The 15,211-nt window shown below is 39.7% G+C and overlaps 1 protein-coding gene across 4 annotated transcripts in view; it reads left to right on the plus strand.

The window, feature by feature from the left end:
* VCL (vinculin) overlaps nucleotides 1-15,211 on the plus strand; it is a 121,609-nt gene that overhangs the window by 84,104 nt on the left and 22,294 nt on the right. For 2 of the 4 annotated variants that reach the window (XM_017548575.2, XM_017548587.2), the window contains exons 7-13: nucleotides 1,348-1,441; nucleotides 2,271-2,418; nucleotides 6,821-6,974; nucleotides 7,651-7,826; nucleotides 11,182-11,372; nucleotides 12,595-12,794; nucleotides 14,441-14,569. In XM_017548575.2, coding sequence (XP_017404064.1) covers nucleotides 1,348-1,441; nucleotides 2,271-2,418; nucleotides 6,821-6,974; nucleotides 7,651-7,826; nucleotides 11,182-11,372; nucleotides 12,595-12,794; nucleotides 14,441-14,569 — 1,092 coding nt within the window. The remainder of the gene's footprint in view (nucleotides 1-1,347; nucleotides 1,442-2,270; nucleotides 2,419-6,820; nucleotides 6,975-7,650; nucleotides 7,827-11,181; nucleotides 11,373-12,594; nucleotides 12,795-14,440; nucleotides 14,570-15,211) is intronic. The other 2 variants (XM_017548580.2, XM_017548595.2) reach the window with 1 other exon arrangement.

The following is a 15,211-nucleotide window of genomic DNA, read 5'->3' on the forward strand; positions in this document are numbered from 1 at the left end:
ACCATAGTTACATATAACTCGATAATAAAAATATTTTATTTTCAATTTTTTCAGTAATTTAGTTTACTTCTTTTTCATTGCTATAGCTGAGAATTTGCTATTTAGAGCCTTAGATAGCCAAGGATTCAACAGGAGGATAATGTGTGTCTGTTTAGTTGGGGAAGGAGGGATTCTATCTTTTGAATAGGTGCTTTGGGACAGTTGCCTACCTTGAGCCTAACTATGCGTGCTGCCAATGCTTATTTGTGATAGTGCTGGATCTTCTTTGAATTGGAAGTCGGGATGCTCCTGGTGCCCCCGTGTGGAAAACTGGTGGTGCAACACCTTTAAGAACCCCAGTTTTGCAGGATTGGAAACTGAAGGAAGCTAGGACATTGCCTAGAATTTTAGAGGCTGACTTTGTGCTTTGATGGATTAACTCTGTAAGAGTCAGTTTCCTACAGCAAAAAGGATAGATGGTCTTTGAACATGCTAAATAGAGACTTAAGAGATGGCCAGTGTTATATTGTTCTCTGTGTTTTTATGTATTTTAAAAAATTTACTGAAATACTTATATATATTTAAAGCGATTAGTCTGTTGTTTTAGCTTCTCCTCGTGTATCCTGGGAGATTTTATGCTAGTTTCAAGCTAGTCCTCATGAATCCTGGTTGTAAACAATAAGCTGAGGCCCATTTATTCTATCCTGCATCTTCTTCCAAGTGAGGGATGGTAAGCGAACTAAGAATGAGGAATAGCAGGGAAGGTCAGAAAACACTTCTAAATTATATTACTTTGAGGGGTTTATTTGTAGAATTATAATTAAATTGCTAGATTAACATTTTCAATTGTTTTTCCAACCAGTAATTCCAAGTTTTTCAGACTAATTAAATATAGTGAAACATCATCCAGTGTGTACATTTCAAAAAAGATGTAAAAGAACTGTGATTTGTGGCACCACATACTAATGAGGCTTCCCTGAAGCGGAAAGGGCTTTGGCAAGGCTAAAGTAGATGAATGTTGACTAGTGGAAAGGCTGATAATGAGGCATGTGACAACAGGGCTGTTTCCTGCTGAAGACATTAAACTTTTTCTGGCTTGAGCAATTTTACCAGTTTTCACACTTTTAGCAATAGGGAACCCAATTCTACTCTGTTTAGCAACAGAGTAGAATTAACTGAAAATTTGCATGCAAGATGCTGCATTTTGACAGAAATGAGAATTGTGGTGTGGTGACAATATTTTTAAGGCCTTCATAGGACTGACTACCTCAGCTATTGTATGTTAATGCTGTAACTTCTTCTCTGTCTTACTTTGTATCATGGTATCTCAACTTTTGCAAAGAAAGTAATTGTGGGATTTCTTTCCAAAAGGACACTGAAGCCATGAAGAGAGCATTGGCCTCCATAGACTCCAAACTGAACCAGGCCAAAGGTTGGCTCCGTGACCCTAGCGCCTCCCCAGGTAACCCGTTAGTTCTACTTCTCCAGTAGATACAACAATAAGCTAAAAACCAAGCAAATGAAAGAAAGAAATTCTCTCATAATCTTATAATCTGAGAGAACTACTGTAACATTATGGGACATACCCCATTATCTCATAGTTTTGAGTAACTGAAGCAAGTACTAGGCCTTAAAAGGATGAAGGGCATAGATTCTATCACCTCTAATCATGGAGGAATAAGTCAGGCTGAGCTGGGCATTCTTTGCAAAATTATTGGTTATCCACTTCCCTGAATCAAAAACGTAATTATTTTGAATAAAAGCTCTTCTTTTCCAGTTCCCATTGAGCAGACTTCCATTTATGTCAACAGAGTACTTAATTATAACAGATTAAATCACGATGGAAATAAGAATTGGAAAGTGAAGTTGACTATATAAAGATAAGACCCAAATAGGTTATTGAACTAGGCTTTAATTGATTTTCTAATCTAATATTTATTGTGTTTTAGATTAATATTTGAATGAATATAAAAACCTAATGGAGGTTGGAGGTGCTAAATACTATTAAATTGTTAAGAGTCTATTTTCATCATCCATATTCTTACCACAAGCTACTTATTATCTTCAAATAGATATGGTTCCAAGTATCTTTTTTAGCAGTATCTGTGGCTGAAACCTCACCATATGGTTTAAGGGCACTGCTTGGCTGTTAGCTATCAGATATGTTGCTTTCTATTCACTCGTGTTGTTTAAAATCATCCATTCCATCGTGAGTGAAATGGCTTGTAAAGTATCCTCTCTAAATAATGAATGTGTCAACAAGGTAGATATTGAATATCTCTTTATTTTAGGGGATGCTGGTGAGCAGGCCATCAGACAGATCTTAGATGAAGCTGGAAAAGTTGGTGAACTCTGTGCAGGCAAAGAACGCAGGGAGATTCTGGGAACCTGCAAAATGCTAGGGCAGATGACTGATCAAGTGGCTGACCTCCGTGCCAGGTAAATTTCCTCTGCCCTTATAGAGCAGTAGTGGATAACTCAGGGTGATTCAGAAAGCAAGTATGTGCCAGTTTTGGGTTATCTCTTTGGCTAGAAGGTAACAGAGATATTAAAATCTGTTAAATTCTTTTGAGATGGAGGTGATCTTTCCCTTTGCTGGCTGACTTTTTTTCCTCTCTCTCTCTCTCTCTCTTATTATTATTATTATTATTATTTTGAGGTACGATTTTGACTCACTGCAATGTTGACCTCCCAGGTTCAAGAGATTCTTCTGCCTCAGCCTCCTGGGTAGCTGGGATTACAGGTGCCCGCCATCACACCTGGCTAATTTTTGTATTTTTAGTAGAGATGGAGTTTTGCCAGATTGGCCAAACTGGTCGTGAACTCCTGGCCTCGGGTGATCCATCTGCCTCAGCCTCCCAAAGTGCTGGGATTACAGGCATATGAGCCACCACGCCTGGCCTGATTTTATTAAAAACATGTTTTACGTTATTTATTTATTTATTTAGAGATGGAGTCTTGTCCAGGCTGGGATGCAGTGGTGTGATCTTGGCTTACTGTAACTTCTGTCTCCCAGGCTCAAGCAATTCTCCTGCCTCAACCTCCCAAGTAGCTGGGATTACAGGCATGTGCTGCCATGCTGGCTAATTTTTTGTATTTTTAGTATTTTTAGTAGAGACAGGGTTTCACTGTGTTGGCCAGGCTGGTCTCAAACTCTCAGGTGATCCACGTGCCTCAGCTTCCCAAAGTGCTGGGATTACAGGCATGAGCCACCATGCCCAGCCAAATTTTTTATTTTTAATGACATGGTCTTGCTCTGTCACCCAGGCTGAAGTGTAGTGGCATGATCATAGTTCACTGTAACTTTAAACTCCTGGGCTCAAGCAATGTTCCTTCTTCACCCTCCTGAGTAGCTAGAACTATAGGCATGTGCTACTATGCTTGGCTAGTTTTTTAATATTTTGTAGATAGGGTCTTATGTTGTGTGGTCACAAACTCCTGGCCTCAAGTAATCCTCCCAAAGTGTTGAGATTAAAGGCGTAAGCCACCACTCCCGGCTCGAACTTTTAAAATACACAAATGCCTCATCATAAAGCTGAAACTTATTCTGTAACTGAAACTGAAACACAAATCTAGTTTTTAATTTTCTAGCCATAGGCTTATGAAAATAAGGGTCAGTGGTGAAATCTGGCATGGGTAAATATATTTTATGAAGGATAGGGAGAAAGAAACAGAGTGAAAACACTGGAATTATTTCACATAATAAAAAAAATCAGTTAACTAGGTTATCCCCTAAGTTGGTAGTTTCCGGGCTTTTTTGAGTTGCCTTTTCATCATTATTTAGTCATTTTCATAATTATTTACCTTACTTTTGCCCTCCTAAAGCCTTGGCCTTGAGAGCTTTTCTCCCCATAAACTAAATAAACATAGTTTGCTGTTGAGAAAACTTAATATCATATAAATTTGTTTGGAATTCATACAAACGAACTCATACCTAGAGTTAATGAAATTCTAAAAGATCCTCTTTTATTTTTGACATGGAGTTTTGCTCTTGTTGCCCAAGCTGGAGGGCAATGGTGTGGTCTCAGCTCACTGCAACTTCCGCCTCCCAGGTTCAAGCAATTCTCCTGCCTCAGCTTCCTGAGTACCTGGGATTACAGGCATGCACCACCATGCCTGGCTAATTTTTGTATTTTTAATAGAGATGGGGTTTTGCCAGGTGGGAAACCTGAACTCCTGACCTCAGGTGATCTGACCGCCTCGGCCTCCCAAAGTGCTGGGATTACGGGTGTGAGCCACGTGTCTGGCCAAGAAAGCAGATCTTAAAATGAGTGGTTCTTAATCTTTTTTTGGACCAAGATCACTTCTATCATCTGATGAAAGCATTCATCCTTACCTAAAAAGATGCATATAAACATGCCCATACAACATGATGCCTAATTTCTAGAGGTTCATGGATTCCCTGTAGCTCTGGAAGCTCCAGGAATTTCAGGTTGAGTCTCTGTCTTGAAGGGGAGAGAAACAGCTTAAATAAATGTGATCTCTGAGTTCAGTGAATCTTTTCTCCTGCTGGGAAGCAATCTCCTCTGTCATGAGCATGGCAAGGACTTTGTAAAAAGGACAAAAAGAAGTTTTGTTCTCATTCAGAGAAATGCCAGTGCAGTTTGACAAGATTCTTGGCTCTTCTAATTTCTCACTTTTGTGTCTTTTGTCTGCAGCCTTTTCCCAGTGTGGTAGCCAGTTTTCACTTGGAATTCTCAAATGCACAGTGGTATGTGTTTAGAGAAAGAGAATGAGGTAGTTATTGTAGGGGTTCTACCATTAATCTGTAAAGAGAAAAGCCTAGAACAGTGAAGAGTAACTATGGGCCTGCTTCACAGTGGAGCCTGCAATATCCTTTCCCGATGAAAGATTAGAAAGTTATCTCCCTGTAGTCCTTTCTTAAGTGTACCCAGCTGTTCAATATTTTAGTGGCTGAAATGCAGTAACAATTTCTTCTTGATATTCTATTCAGTCACACAGGGTTTCTAGGTTGTTAGTGTATATTTTTACCCCCATGGGACTCAATTTCTCTTTTGAATGAAAAAACTGTGTAGCTCATAAATAGTTTTACTTTTTCATAGTTGGACTGTTGTAAAAAAAATTTCTAAATTTCTAGCTTCAGAGAAGTTATTATTTTGTAATATAGAGTTGGACTCTTTTACCCAAAAGATCTCTCATCATGAAGTAGTACATTTTAAGAAAAAAAGCAAATTAAATCCTAAAGACTATATTTCCTAAAAGTCTTCCCCTCCTCTGCTACATAAAAGGAAGGCCTCAACTTCAAGGCAAAGGTGTTATATGTACCTTTTATATACCCGGCAATAAGTGAATGAATTTGTTACCTCAAGTTTTGGTATAGATAAAAACAGAAGAATTTTTAAAAGGGGCTAGATAGGCTGGGCACTTTGGGAGGCCAAGGCGGGTAGATCATTTGAGGTTGGGAGTTCAAGACCAGCTTGGCCAACATGGTGAAACCCCATCTCTACTAAAAATACAAAAATTAGCCAAGCGTGGTGGCACATACCTGTAATCCCAGCTTCCCAGGAGGCTGAGGCAGGAGAATTGCTTAAACCTGGGAGGCAGAGGTTGCAATAAGCCAAGATCATGCCACTGCATTCCAGCCTGGACAACAGTGAGACTCCATCTTAAAAAATTTTTTTTAAAAAAACCACAGAGGCTAGATAGATGAAAGATCAATACTATTATGAAGGGAAGTAAAGGCATTTTGGAGTTTATCCTAAAACTAGAAGCTCTGATTAGGATAATCAGCCATCCCATTCTACCAAATGGTAAAGTTGCTGCCTCTATCATTGGGTTTACCAGGCTGCTTGGATTAAAACAATCTGGATTGTAAAATGAGGGCAAATCATACTTTGTGACTTGGAAAGTAAATAAGGAAAACAAGTAAATAGGGAAAGTAAATAGAGAAACAAGTTTTCACGAACTCACATCATTTTTGGTAGTAATAGCATACCATTTCTGAGAGAGGAAAATAGTGAAATCAGTTCTTTTGGAACTTGAGGAGAAACAGCAGTTTCCTACTGCCATGTGCTTTTTTCCCTCTCAGTATTAGCTAGTTTCGATATTTATAGATTGCCTAGGAGTGGAGGGTAGACATTTAACATTATCGTTAGGTTCATTATAAAAATGATGATAATTCAGTAATAATAGTAGGTCATATATTTGTGTAGCTATATTGACAGTGTTTTCAAGTATATTATTTTGATGCTTGAAGCCACTCCATAAAATAAGCGGGGAAAATGTATTACCTACCTACATTATATGTTACCTTCATTATATAAGTTAGAAAGTGGAAACCCAGGGAGGTAAAACATCATAAACAAGGTTCCATAGGTACCAAGAGCAAAGATTCGAACACAGATCTGCTTGTTCCCAATGTGGTATACTTTCATTAACACTATGTGTGCTGCCTCCTGAAACATTTTCAATGTATACTTGCCCATAAGAAGACAATTTAATGGGCCATTTATTTCAGAAGCACACATTACTATGGTAACAAAATCCTCCCTAGCAATAAGCTCACCAGCACATTTTCCCACTCAAGTTTAGATCTGATTATGTAATCACTACCAGGAGAAGAGTAATTATCAAAATTTGCTGGCCTGGTCTTCATAGTGGTTATGCAGTTCCATGAAGCTAATGTGCATTTTTAAAAGAAAAAGTATGTGATTTGGGCATCTTGCTTTGTTTATGTGTTTTCTTGTGCTGTCCCAAATTTACTGGGGAAAAGGAAAAAGACAAGCATGTTCACAAAAACCACATGTACTGTGCTATTAGGAATATTTTGTCATTAAGTATTTGAGAGTGTACAATGACAGCATGTGTCTGTTTTGAGCAGAGGACAAGGATCCTCACCAGTGGCCATGCAAAAAGCCCAGCAGGTATCTCAGGGTCTGGATGTGCTCACAGCAAAAGTGGAAAATGCAGCTCGCAAGCTCGAAGCCATGACCAACTCAAAGCAGAGCATTGCAAAGAAGATTGATGCTGCTCAGGTAGTGATGGTGATTTTCAGGAGGGATGGGAAATAAAAGAGAAAGAAATATTTCATAAATATCCTAAATCATAAATATCCTATCTTTCTTCTCTCTCTCTCTTATCATTTACTGTAGTTGGATAATGGTTTCTAAGTGATGAGTGACTTCTAGCAGTTGCCAATGTTAACACCTCCTTTACCACCACAGATTTAAACAAACATTTATCTATATTTTGAAATGATGTTAATTTACAGTACTTCAATTAGGTAAAAGTAAGCGCTCAGAGTACCAAGAGAATTTTAGTTCCTGATATTGATTGCAGTACATTGAAACTATTCCTTGTCCCAGAATTCACAACTCTGGTCATTGCAATGTTTAAGGGTTAAAGTTTTCTGATACTGCTCTACTGTAAAATGATTTTCAAGCATTTCACAACACACGTTTGAGGAAATGAGGAACTAATAAGGTATGGTTAATTCAGAGATAAAATAAAGCTTGGGAAGGTATTTTATTCTAATGGGCATGAAAAAATTGAGAGTTATCGTACCCAAGAACCTCTGTATAATAATAAGGATCAGCATTATAAAACAATTACTGGTGTATTACTTTTGCAATACTTCTGACCTTGTTAAGTTTAGTAAAATGGGGTTCATTAGTAGATCACAGCATGCTGCTTCTTCATTTCTGTGTGTAGAACTGGCTTGCAGATCCAAATGGTGGACCGGAAGGAGAAGAGCAGATTCGAGGGGCTTTGGCTGAAGCTCGGAAAATAGCAGAATTGTGTGACGATCCTAAAGAAAGAGATGACATTCTACGTTCCCTTGGAGAAATATCTGCTCTGACTTCTAAATTAGCAGATCTACGAAGACAGTATGTGTTTAACCCTTAAATTAACCTTTTATATTTTTTCTTCTCTCTCTTTCTCTCTCCCTTCCCTGTCCTTATCATTCTTTCTTCCCCCAAGAACATACATATTTCAAGGTTATTTGCGTGTATGATGCTCCTCCACTATATTCTCATTGATTCTAGGTCAGATGTTAATTTGTTGTATCAGTCATGTAACTGAGGTTTAGTGATTTGTTGCTGGTCACATAGGTATAAATTGATAAATTTAGGATGCTAAGAACTCCTTTTTAGAAATGCTTTTTAAATTTCTAAGCTAGGGCATTCCTTGATATATTGTGTTAGTGACCTATCTGCTCCCCATACATAAGAGGAAAATAATTTTTGTGGCTAGCAATTGAAAGACTCCTATATATATATAGCAGGGAAGAAGCATAAGAAGTTACTTTCTTCTTTCCCCAGCAGTGTTATTTTGTAAGTAGCAATTATAGGAGATACTTAAATTATATTTCCTGGATGATTCTTTTTGTAACAACAGCCTTGCCACATTCTTCTCTCTTAAAGGCTCTTGTGGCACCTATTTTGATGATATTGAAAAGGGGTATTTCCTCTTTCTTTTTTTTGAGATAAGGTCTTACTCTACCACCCATGCTGGAGTGCAGCAGCCTGACTTTGCCTCACTGCAGCTTTGAACTCCCTGGCTCAAGCCATCCTTCCACCTCAGCCTCCCAAGTAGCTAGGGCTACAGCACTTGCCACCATGCCTGGCTAATTTTTAAATTTTTTATAGAGATGGGGTCTCGCTATGTTGTCAGGGCTAGTCTCAAACTCAAGGGCCCAAGCAATCCTCCCACCTCAGCTTTCCAAAGTTTTGGGATTATAGGCGTGAGCCACTGCACCTAACTGCTTCCTTCTTTCAACAGATATTTCTCTCTCTTAAGAAAAAAACCCCTGCAACACATGCCAAAACAGCACCAAGGAAGGGCTTAATGTCAAAAGTAAAAGTTGCTCTCCATACTCTTAGGACCTAATGTAAATCCATACACACATATACACACTAGGTACTCTTTAATGTTTCTTAATGATGAAGAGATAATGAATGGTAATGGTGGCTAACAGCAGACCCTCATATGTGGTCATCATACCACCATTACTTAATACTATAGCACACACATAAACATACATCGACATAACCTCTTGCCAGGAGTAGGCATGATCAGAATCATGTTAAATACACTCTTTGTTCAGCTTTATAAGAATAATGTTATAAAAATTTAGAGTCATAAAGGAACTCTTAATTATCCTTTGGTGGGTACCTGTAACCCCAGCTACTTGGAGGCTGAGGCAGGAGAATCACTTGAGCCCAGGAAGTGGAGGTTGCCGTGAGCCGAGAACATGCCACTGCACTCCAGCCTGGGCAACAGAGCAAGACTCTGGCTAAAAAAAAAAAAAAAAAACAGAAAAAACGGAGAGTATCTGAATTGGCTGTTCTGACAGATGGGCTATTATTTTTATGTTTACAGATGAGACAGATAAAGTTAGCCCAAAGGTTACCTCTCTATGGCTGAGAGGATCTGTAATGGAAAATGAGTCAGATTCTTTGTATTTTCATAATGGTTAGAATTTGAAGTCTTTGGAACAAGATTTTGGGGACAATTATTGACCTTTGTGATATAATTATGGTTTTTTATTACTGTGTTGGTACTTGGTTGAGGTTCTTTGGTTAGAGGGACCCAGTCAAGTAAAAAGTGGAGGATTATTGAAAATAGATGCACCTCATCAAACCCAACAGCTTGAACTGTGGCCAGGTGTTGTGGCACCTGGAAGCCCCTCCTCCACCTCTTAGTCACGATGTGGGATCCTCTATGCCTGTTTCACCCTGTGTGTTGACCCCACCCCAAATATACTTAATCAGAATCTCTTTTGATGGTGGATTTAACAACTTGTATTTAAAAATAAGCTCTCCAGCGACTTTTATTCACACTGGACTTTGAGAACCACCAGAATCTAATTAAGTGCTTTGCCTGACTGTGGGTATGTTGTCCTTGAGGTAGATAACCACCCAGTTTAATCAGTTATAGCAAGGACTGGGGATTATGTGATACCAAATATATAGTAGTTTAAGAATGAAGGCCGGGCACAGTGGCTCACGCCTATAATTTCAGCACTTGGGAAGGCTGAGGCGGGTGGATCACCTGAGGTCAGGAGTTAGAGACCAGCCTGGCCAACATGGTGAAATCCTGTTTCTACTAAAAATACAAAAATTAGCTGGATGTGGTGGCAGGGGCCTGTAAGCCTATCTACTTGGAAGCTGAGGCAGGAGAATTGCTTGAACCTGAGAGTCGGAGGTTGCGGTGAGCAGAGATCATGCCACTGCACTCCAGCCTCAGCGATACTGTGAGACTCCATCTCAAAAAAAAAAAAATAAAAATAATAGGAGTGAAGACTCTGAAGTCACAGTGCTAGGTTTGAATCTGACTTTATCAGAGTAAGTAATGGGACAATGGGCAAGTTATCCAAGCTCATACATCCTTTTTATTTCTTTAATAATGAGGATAATACTGTTATTTACATTATAGGGTTGTTGTAAGGATTAAATAATATAAAACAAGTGCTTACAGTCAGGTGTGGTAGGTCATGCCTATAATCCCAGCATAGGACTTTGGGAGGCCCAGATGGTGGGATCACTTGAACCCAGGAGTTTAAGACCAGCTTCGGAAACATAGGGAGAATGTTTCCTATCTTTACAAAATATTTTTAAAAAATCAGCCAGGTGTGCTGGCACATGTCTGTAGTCCCAGCTACCTGGAAGGCTGAGGCAGGAGGATTGCTGCAGTGAGCCTTGGGAGGTCAAGCCTGCAGTGAGCCATGATCACACCACTGCATTCCAGCTGGGGTGATGGAGCAAAACCCCATCTCAAAACAAAAAACAAACAATAAAAAATTGCTTTCGGTGGTACCTGGTAGAATTAGGACTCAAAAGATAGTACTACTACTAGTTCAACTATAACTACTTCATCCACTCCTATAACAAACATGGCTGCCTGGGCCCACCCAGTTCCAGAGGAAACTAGTGTTATCAGAGGTGGCAGGCAGAGGGTACAGTTAACTTAATGATGATTGATTAAGCTCAGCTAACCAAATGATTGATTCGAGTTTTACTGATGCAAACTCATATTTAATGTCTTAACTAGGACAAAATAATTTGAATGTAAACTATTAATTTCTCATGTAAGGCCCAAATAAATAAAGCACTCCTTTCAAACCAAATTATAAATAGCAATCATGAGCAATTTGTCCTCTCATTAGCATTTGTTATTATCGGCTAAGTGATCTCAATGTAAATAGTGTTTATGTGTGACAGGATGGCTTTTTCTCTGCAGAGGGAAAGGAGATTCCCCAGAGGCTCGAGCCTTGGCCAAGCAGGTAGCCACGGCCCTGCAGAACCTGCAGACCAAAACCAACCGGGCTGTGGCCAACAGCAGACCTGCCAAAGCAGCTGTTCACCTTGAGGGCAAGATTGAGCAAGCACAGCGGTGGATTGATAATCCCACAGTGGATGACCGCGGAGTCGGTAAGGGCAGCAGTACACTTAACCCTCATTAAATTGGTCTCAGTGCAAATAAGCAAGTTGTTGATAGGGGTTTTGTAACATCTGTAATTAGGTACAGAAAGGATTCTTTAGCCACTGATAAATAACTGTGATTCCATTTCCAAATGCAGCCAATAAAATTCCTGTGATGTAATCAAGAAGCGGGCCAGGAATGGTGGCTTCTATTTGTAATCCCAGTGCTTTGGGAGGCAAAGGTGGGAGGATCACTTTTGCCCAGGAGTTTGAGACCAGCCCGCAACATAGCAAGCCTTTTCTCTACAAAAATAAAGAATTAGCTGGGCATAGTGATGCTCACCTGTAGTCACACCTTCCTAGCTATTTGGGAGGCTGAAGTGGGAGGATCGCTTGAGGCCAGGAGTTCCAGGCTGTAGTGAGCTGTGATCATACCACTGTATTCTAACCTCAGTGACAGAGAGAGATATGTCTCTTTAAAAAAAGAAAAGACAAAATTCTAAGTTAGTTGTTAGTTATACTCAGTGTTGTGAGGAGTTGGAGAATTGGGTACATGTATAATTTACTAGAGAAATAAATTAGGACAAACTTTCTAAATTTGGTATTAGATGTCAAGAGCTTAAACCAAGTTCATACCTATTGATTCAGGAAATTAAGGGATTTCTTTTTCTAAGAAATAATTAGAGATCTAAGAAGTTGCATACAGGAATATATGTATACAGTATACATGTTTAATAATAACTGAATGGTAAAATAATTATGGTTAATATGATAAAATATTACATAATTTTAGATCATGATTTTAAAAGATAGTGAAATAAAAAGAATTAAAGTGTTAAATAAAAATAATTGGCTGGGTGTTGTGGCTCATGCCTATAATCTCAGCACTTTGGGGAGGCTGATGTGGGTGGATTGCCTGAGCTCAGGGGTTCGAGACCAGCGTAGGCAACATAGTGAGACCTCATCTCTCTAAAAAACAAACAAAAAAAAAAACCCAAAAAAACCCCAATTAACCAGATGTGGTGGTGTACACTTGTAGTTCCAGCTACTTGACAGGCTGTGGTGGTAGGGACTGCTTGAGCCTGGAGATCGAGGCTGCAGTGAGCTGTTGTGCCACTGCACTCCAGCCTGGGTGATAGAGCAAGATGCCACACCATACCACACCACAGAATGACACTGCAATTGTCTCCTCTGTGTCTATATAAGTTTCATTGTTTTTCTCTTGGTCCAGGTCAGGCTGCCATCCGGGGGCTTGTGGCCGAAGGGCATCGTCTGGCTAATGTCATGATGGGGCCTTATCGGCAAGATCTTCTCGCCAAGTGTGACCGAGTGGACCAGCTGACAGCCCAACTGGCTGACCTGGCTGCCAGAGGGGAAGGGGAGAGTCCTCAGGCACGAGCACTTGCATCTCAGCTCCAAGACTCCTTAAAGGTGAAGTCAGGAGCATGTCTCACTTTACTTTTTACGCTTCTTATTTTTGAAAGACAAGGGAAGGAAGAGACAGTTTTGAAAAATACATAATTTCTGGGGTCTAGGGAAAGTGAAAAGAGAGTGACCAAGGATATAAGGAAATCTAGAGCTTATTAGGAAAGAGCTTGTTGGTATATAGTAGCAACTACATTTGCGTTTTCCAAATTCTACTCAGTCAAGAACCCTTTTGTGATTTTTGCTCTATCCATATATCATCTGTCCTTTTATTTAGCCAATATTTTTCTTAAAATGGACTCCTTTTTAAAACTTAAATTTATTTCAAAGCTGTGGGCTGGGCATGGTGGCGCACACCTCTAATCCCAGCTACTTGGGAGGCTGAGGTGGGAGAATCACTCGAACCTGGGAGGCAGAGGTTGCAGTGAGCCACGATCACGCCACTGCACTCCAGCCTGGGTGACAGAGCCAGACTCCATTTCAAATAAATAAATTAAAAAGTAAAAGAAAACTTTGTAACAATCCTGAAATCTTGGGTTGTATTTTTTCTATTATCCTTTAAAAGAAATGGATAATTATTAAAATAAAAACATTTGCTCATGTAACACCTAAAATTATCTCAGGTACCACCAGCCAATCTATACCACCCACCTTGGGAAACAGTGAGGGTGATGGAGACTTCTTTGTATAAATCCAGAAAACTTAAATTGGACTAAATGTGATAACTATGAAAAAGAGCTTTTTCATGGCTTCTAAGAATACTCTTATTTAGACCCTCATTGAGAAATTGATACATATATTTGTTATTGAGTTTTTCTAGAAAACATAACTAAAAAAATCTGGTGAAAAAAATTCCTTTTCTTGATTTATTTCCTCTTAAGACAATAAATTGGTTAGAAATTTGGCACTATATGGCTGGGCGCGGTGGCTCAAGCCTGTAATCCCAGCACTTTGGGAGGCCGAGGCAGGTGGATCACAAGATCAAGAGATTGAGACCATCCTGGTCAACACGGTGAAACCCCGTCTCTATTAAAAATACAAAACATTAGCTGGGCATGGTGGCGCGTGCCTGTAATCCCAGCTACTCAGGAGGCTGAGGCAGGAGAATTGCCTGAACCCAGGAGGCGGAGGTTGCGGTGAGCCGAGATCACGCCATTGCACTCCAGCCTGGGTAACGAGAGCGAAACTCCGTCCCCCCCAAAAAAAAAAAAAAAAAAGAAATTTGGCACTATATCCACAAAACAATCCTTACAGTTACTGTGATCTTTATCAGGCCGCACCAGCACTGGCAATGTTGTGGAACTCTAGCTCATCTCTGGGCCTTCTTTGGGCTCAATCTCATAATTCTCAGTATCATTTCATAGAGGCCACCAAGAAAGGAAGTAGGATTCCTTGATTGAGTGGAACAGTCCTTAGGGACATGTGGGTCATGTCTTACTTCTTCTACTAGACCACTAATGTCTTAGAGGGCAGGATTCATAAATTACAACTGTTCTATGCTAGCTCAGAGCTTTGTACACAGTTAACAATAAATATTTATTGAATGAAAGACTGAATGGATGAATGAATATGTAAGTGAAGTATGTAAGGGCATTAGTAGTTATGCTTTGGGATATATCTGGAAATTTTCATATGTAAATAATGTTTTTAAGGATCTAAAAGCTCGGATGCAGGAGGCTATGACTCAGGAAGTGTCAGATGTGTTCAGCGATACCACAACTCCCATCAAGCTGTTGGCAGTGGCAGCCACAGCCCCTCCTGATGCACCCAATAGGGAAGAGGTGGGTAAATGAGGTCTTCCATTTTTCTGTTGGCTTGCACTATAGGTATATGTAAAGGTGAAATATGTGATTACAGTAGACATCAGGATCAGTGGCTGGGAAAAGAAGATGAAGGGTAGAAGAGTAGAACAGGGAAAACCCTGTCACCTCTTACTTTAGTCTCCACGTGTATCAGTTAAATATCTTTAGTTGCGAGCAATAGAAGACCTGACCATCAGAGATGAAAACAACTGGGTTTATTTTCACCACAAACCAAGAAACATGGAAGTAGGTAGCTTTGGCATTGGTTCAGCAGCTAAATATCATGAAAGCTGGCATTTCTATGCTTTTCTAGGTCATTTTGGCAGGGTGTGGGATGGCATCATGTTAAAGGCAGGAAGAAATGAAGAATGGGGGTACTTCAGTCACTACTGTGCCTTTTGAGTCAGGATGATCTTTTTAAATCGATTGATGTCATTCTTATACTCAAACTCCTCTCTGTCCCAGAGTGAAGCCAGAGTGCTAACAATAAACAGAATTGCCAGTGTATGCTGGTAAGCCAACTCTCCAGGAAAACAAAAAACTCTGGTTTGTAACGTTTGTTGAGTTCCATCATGTAAATACTCCATAGTGGCTGTTTCAACATGAAGTCACTGAAAGCAG

Source organism: Cebus imitator, unplaced genomic scaffold, assembly GCF_001604975.1.
Source record: "Cebus imitator isolate Cc_AM_T3 unplaced genomic scaffold, Cebus_imitator-1.0 Scaffold11, whole genome shotgun sequence".
In the NCBI taxonomy this organism is placed as follows: domain Eukaryota; kingdom Metazoa; phylum Chordata; class Mammalia; order Primates; family Cebidae; genus Cebus; species Cebus imitator.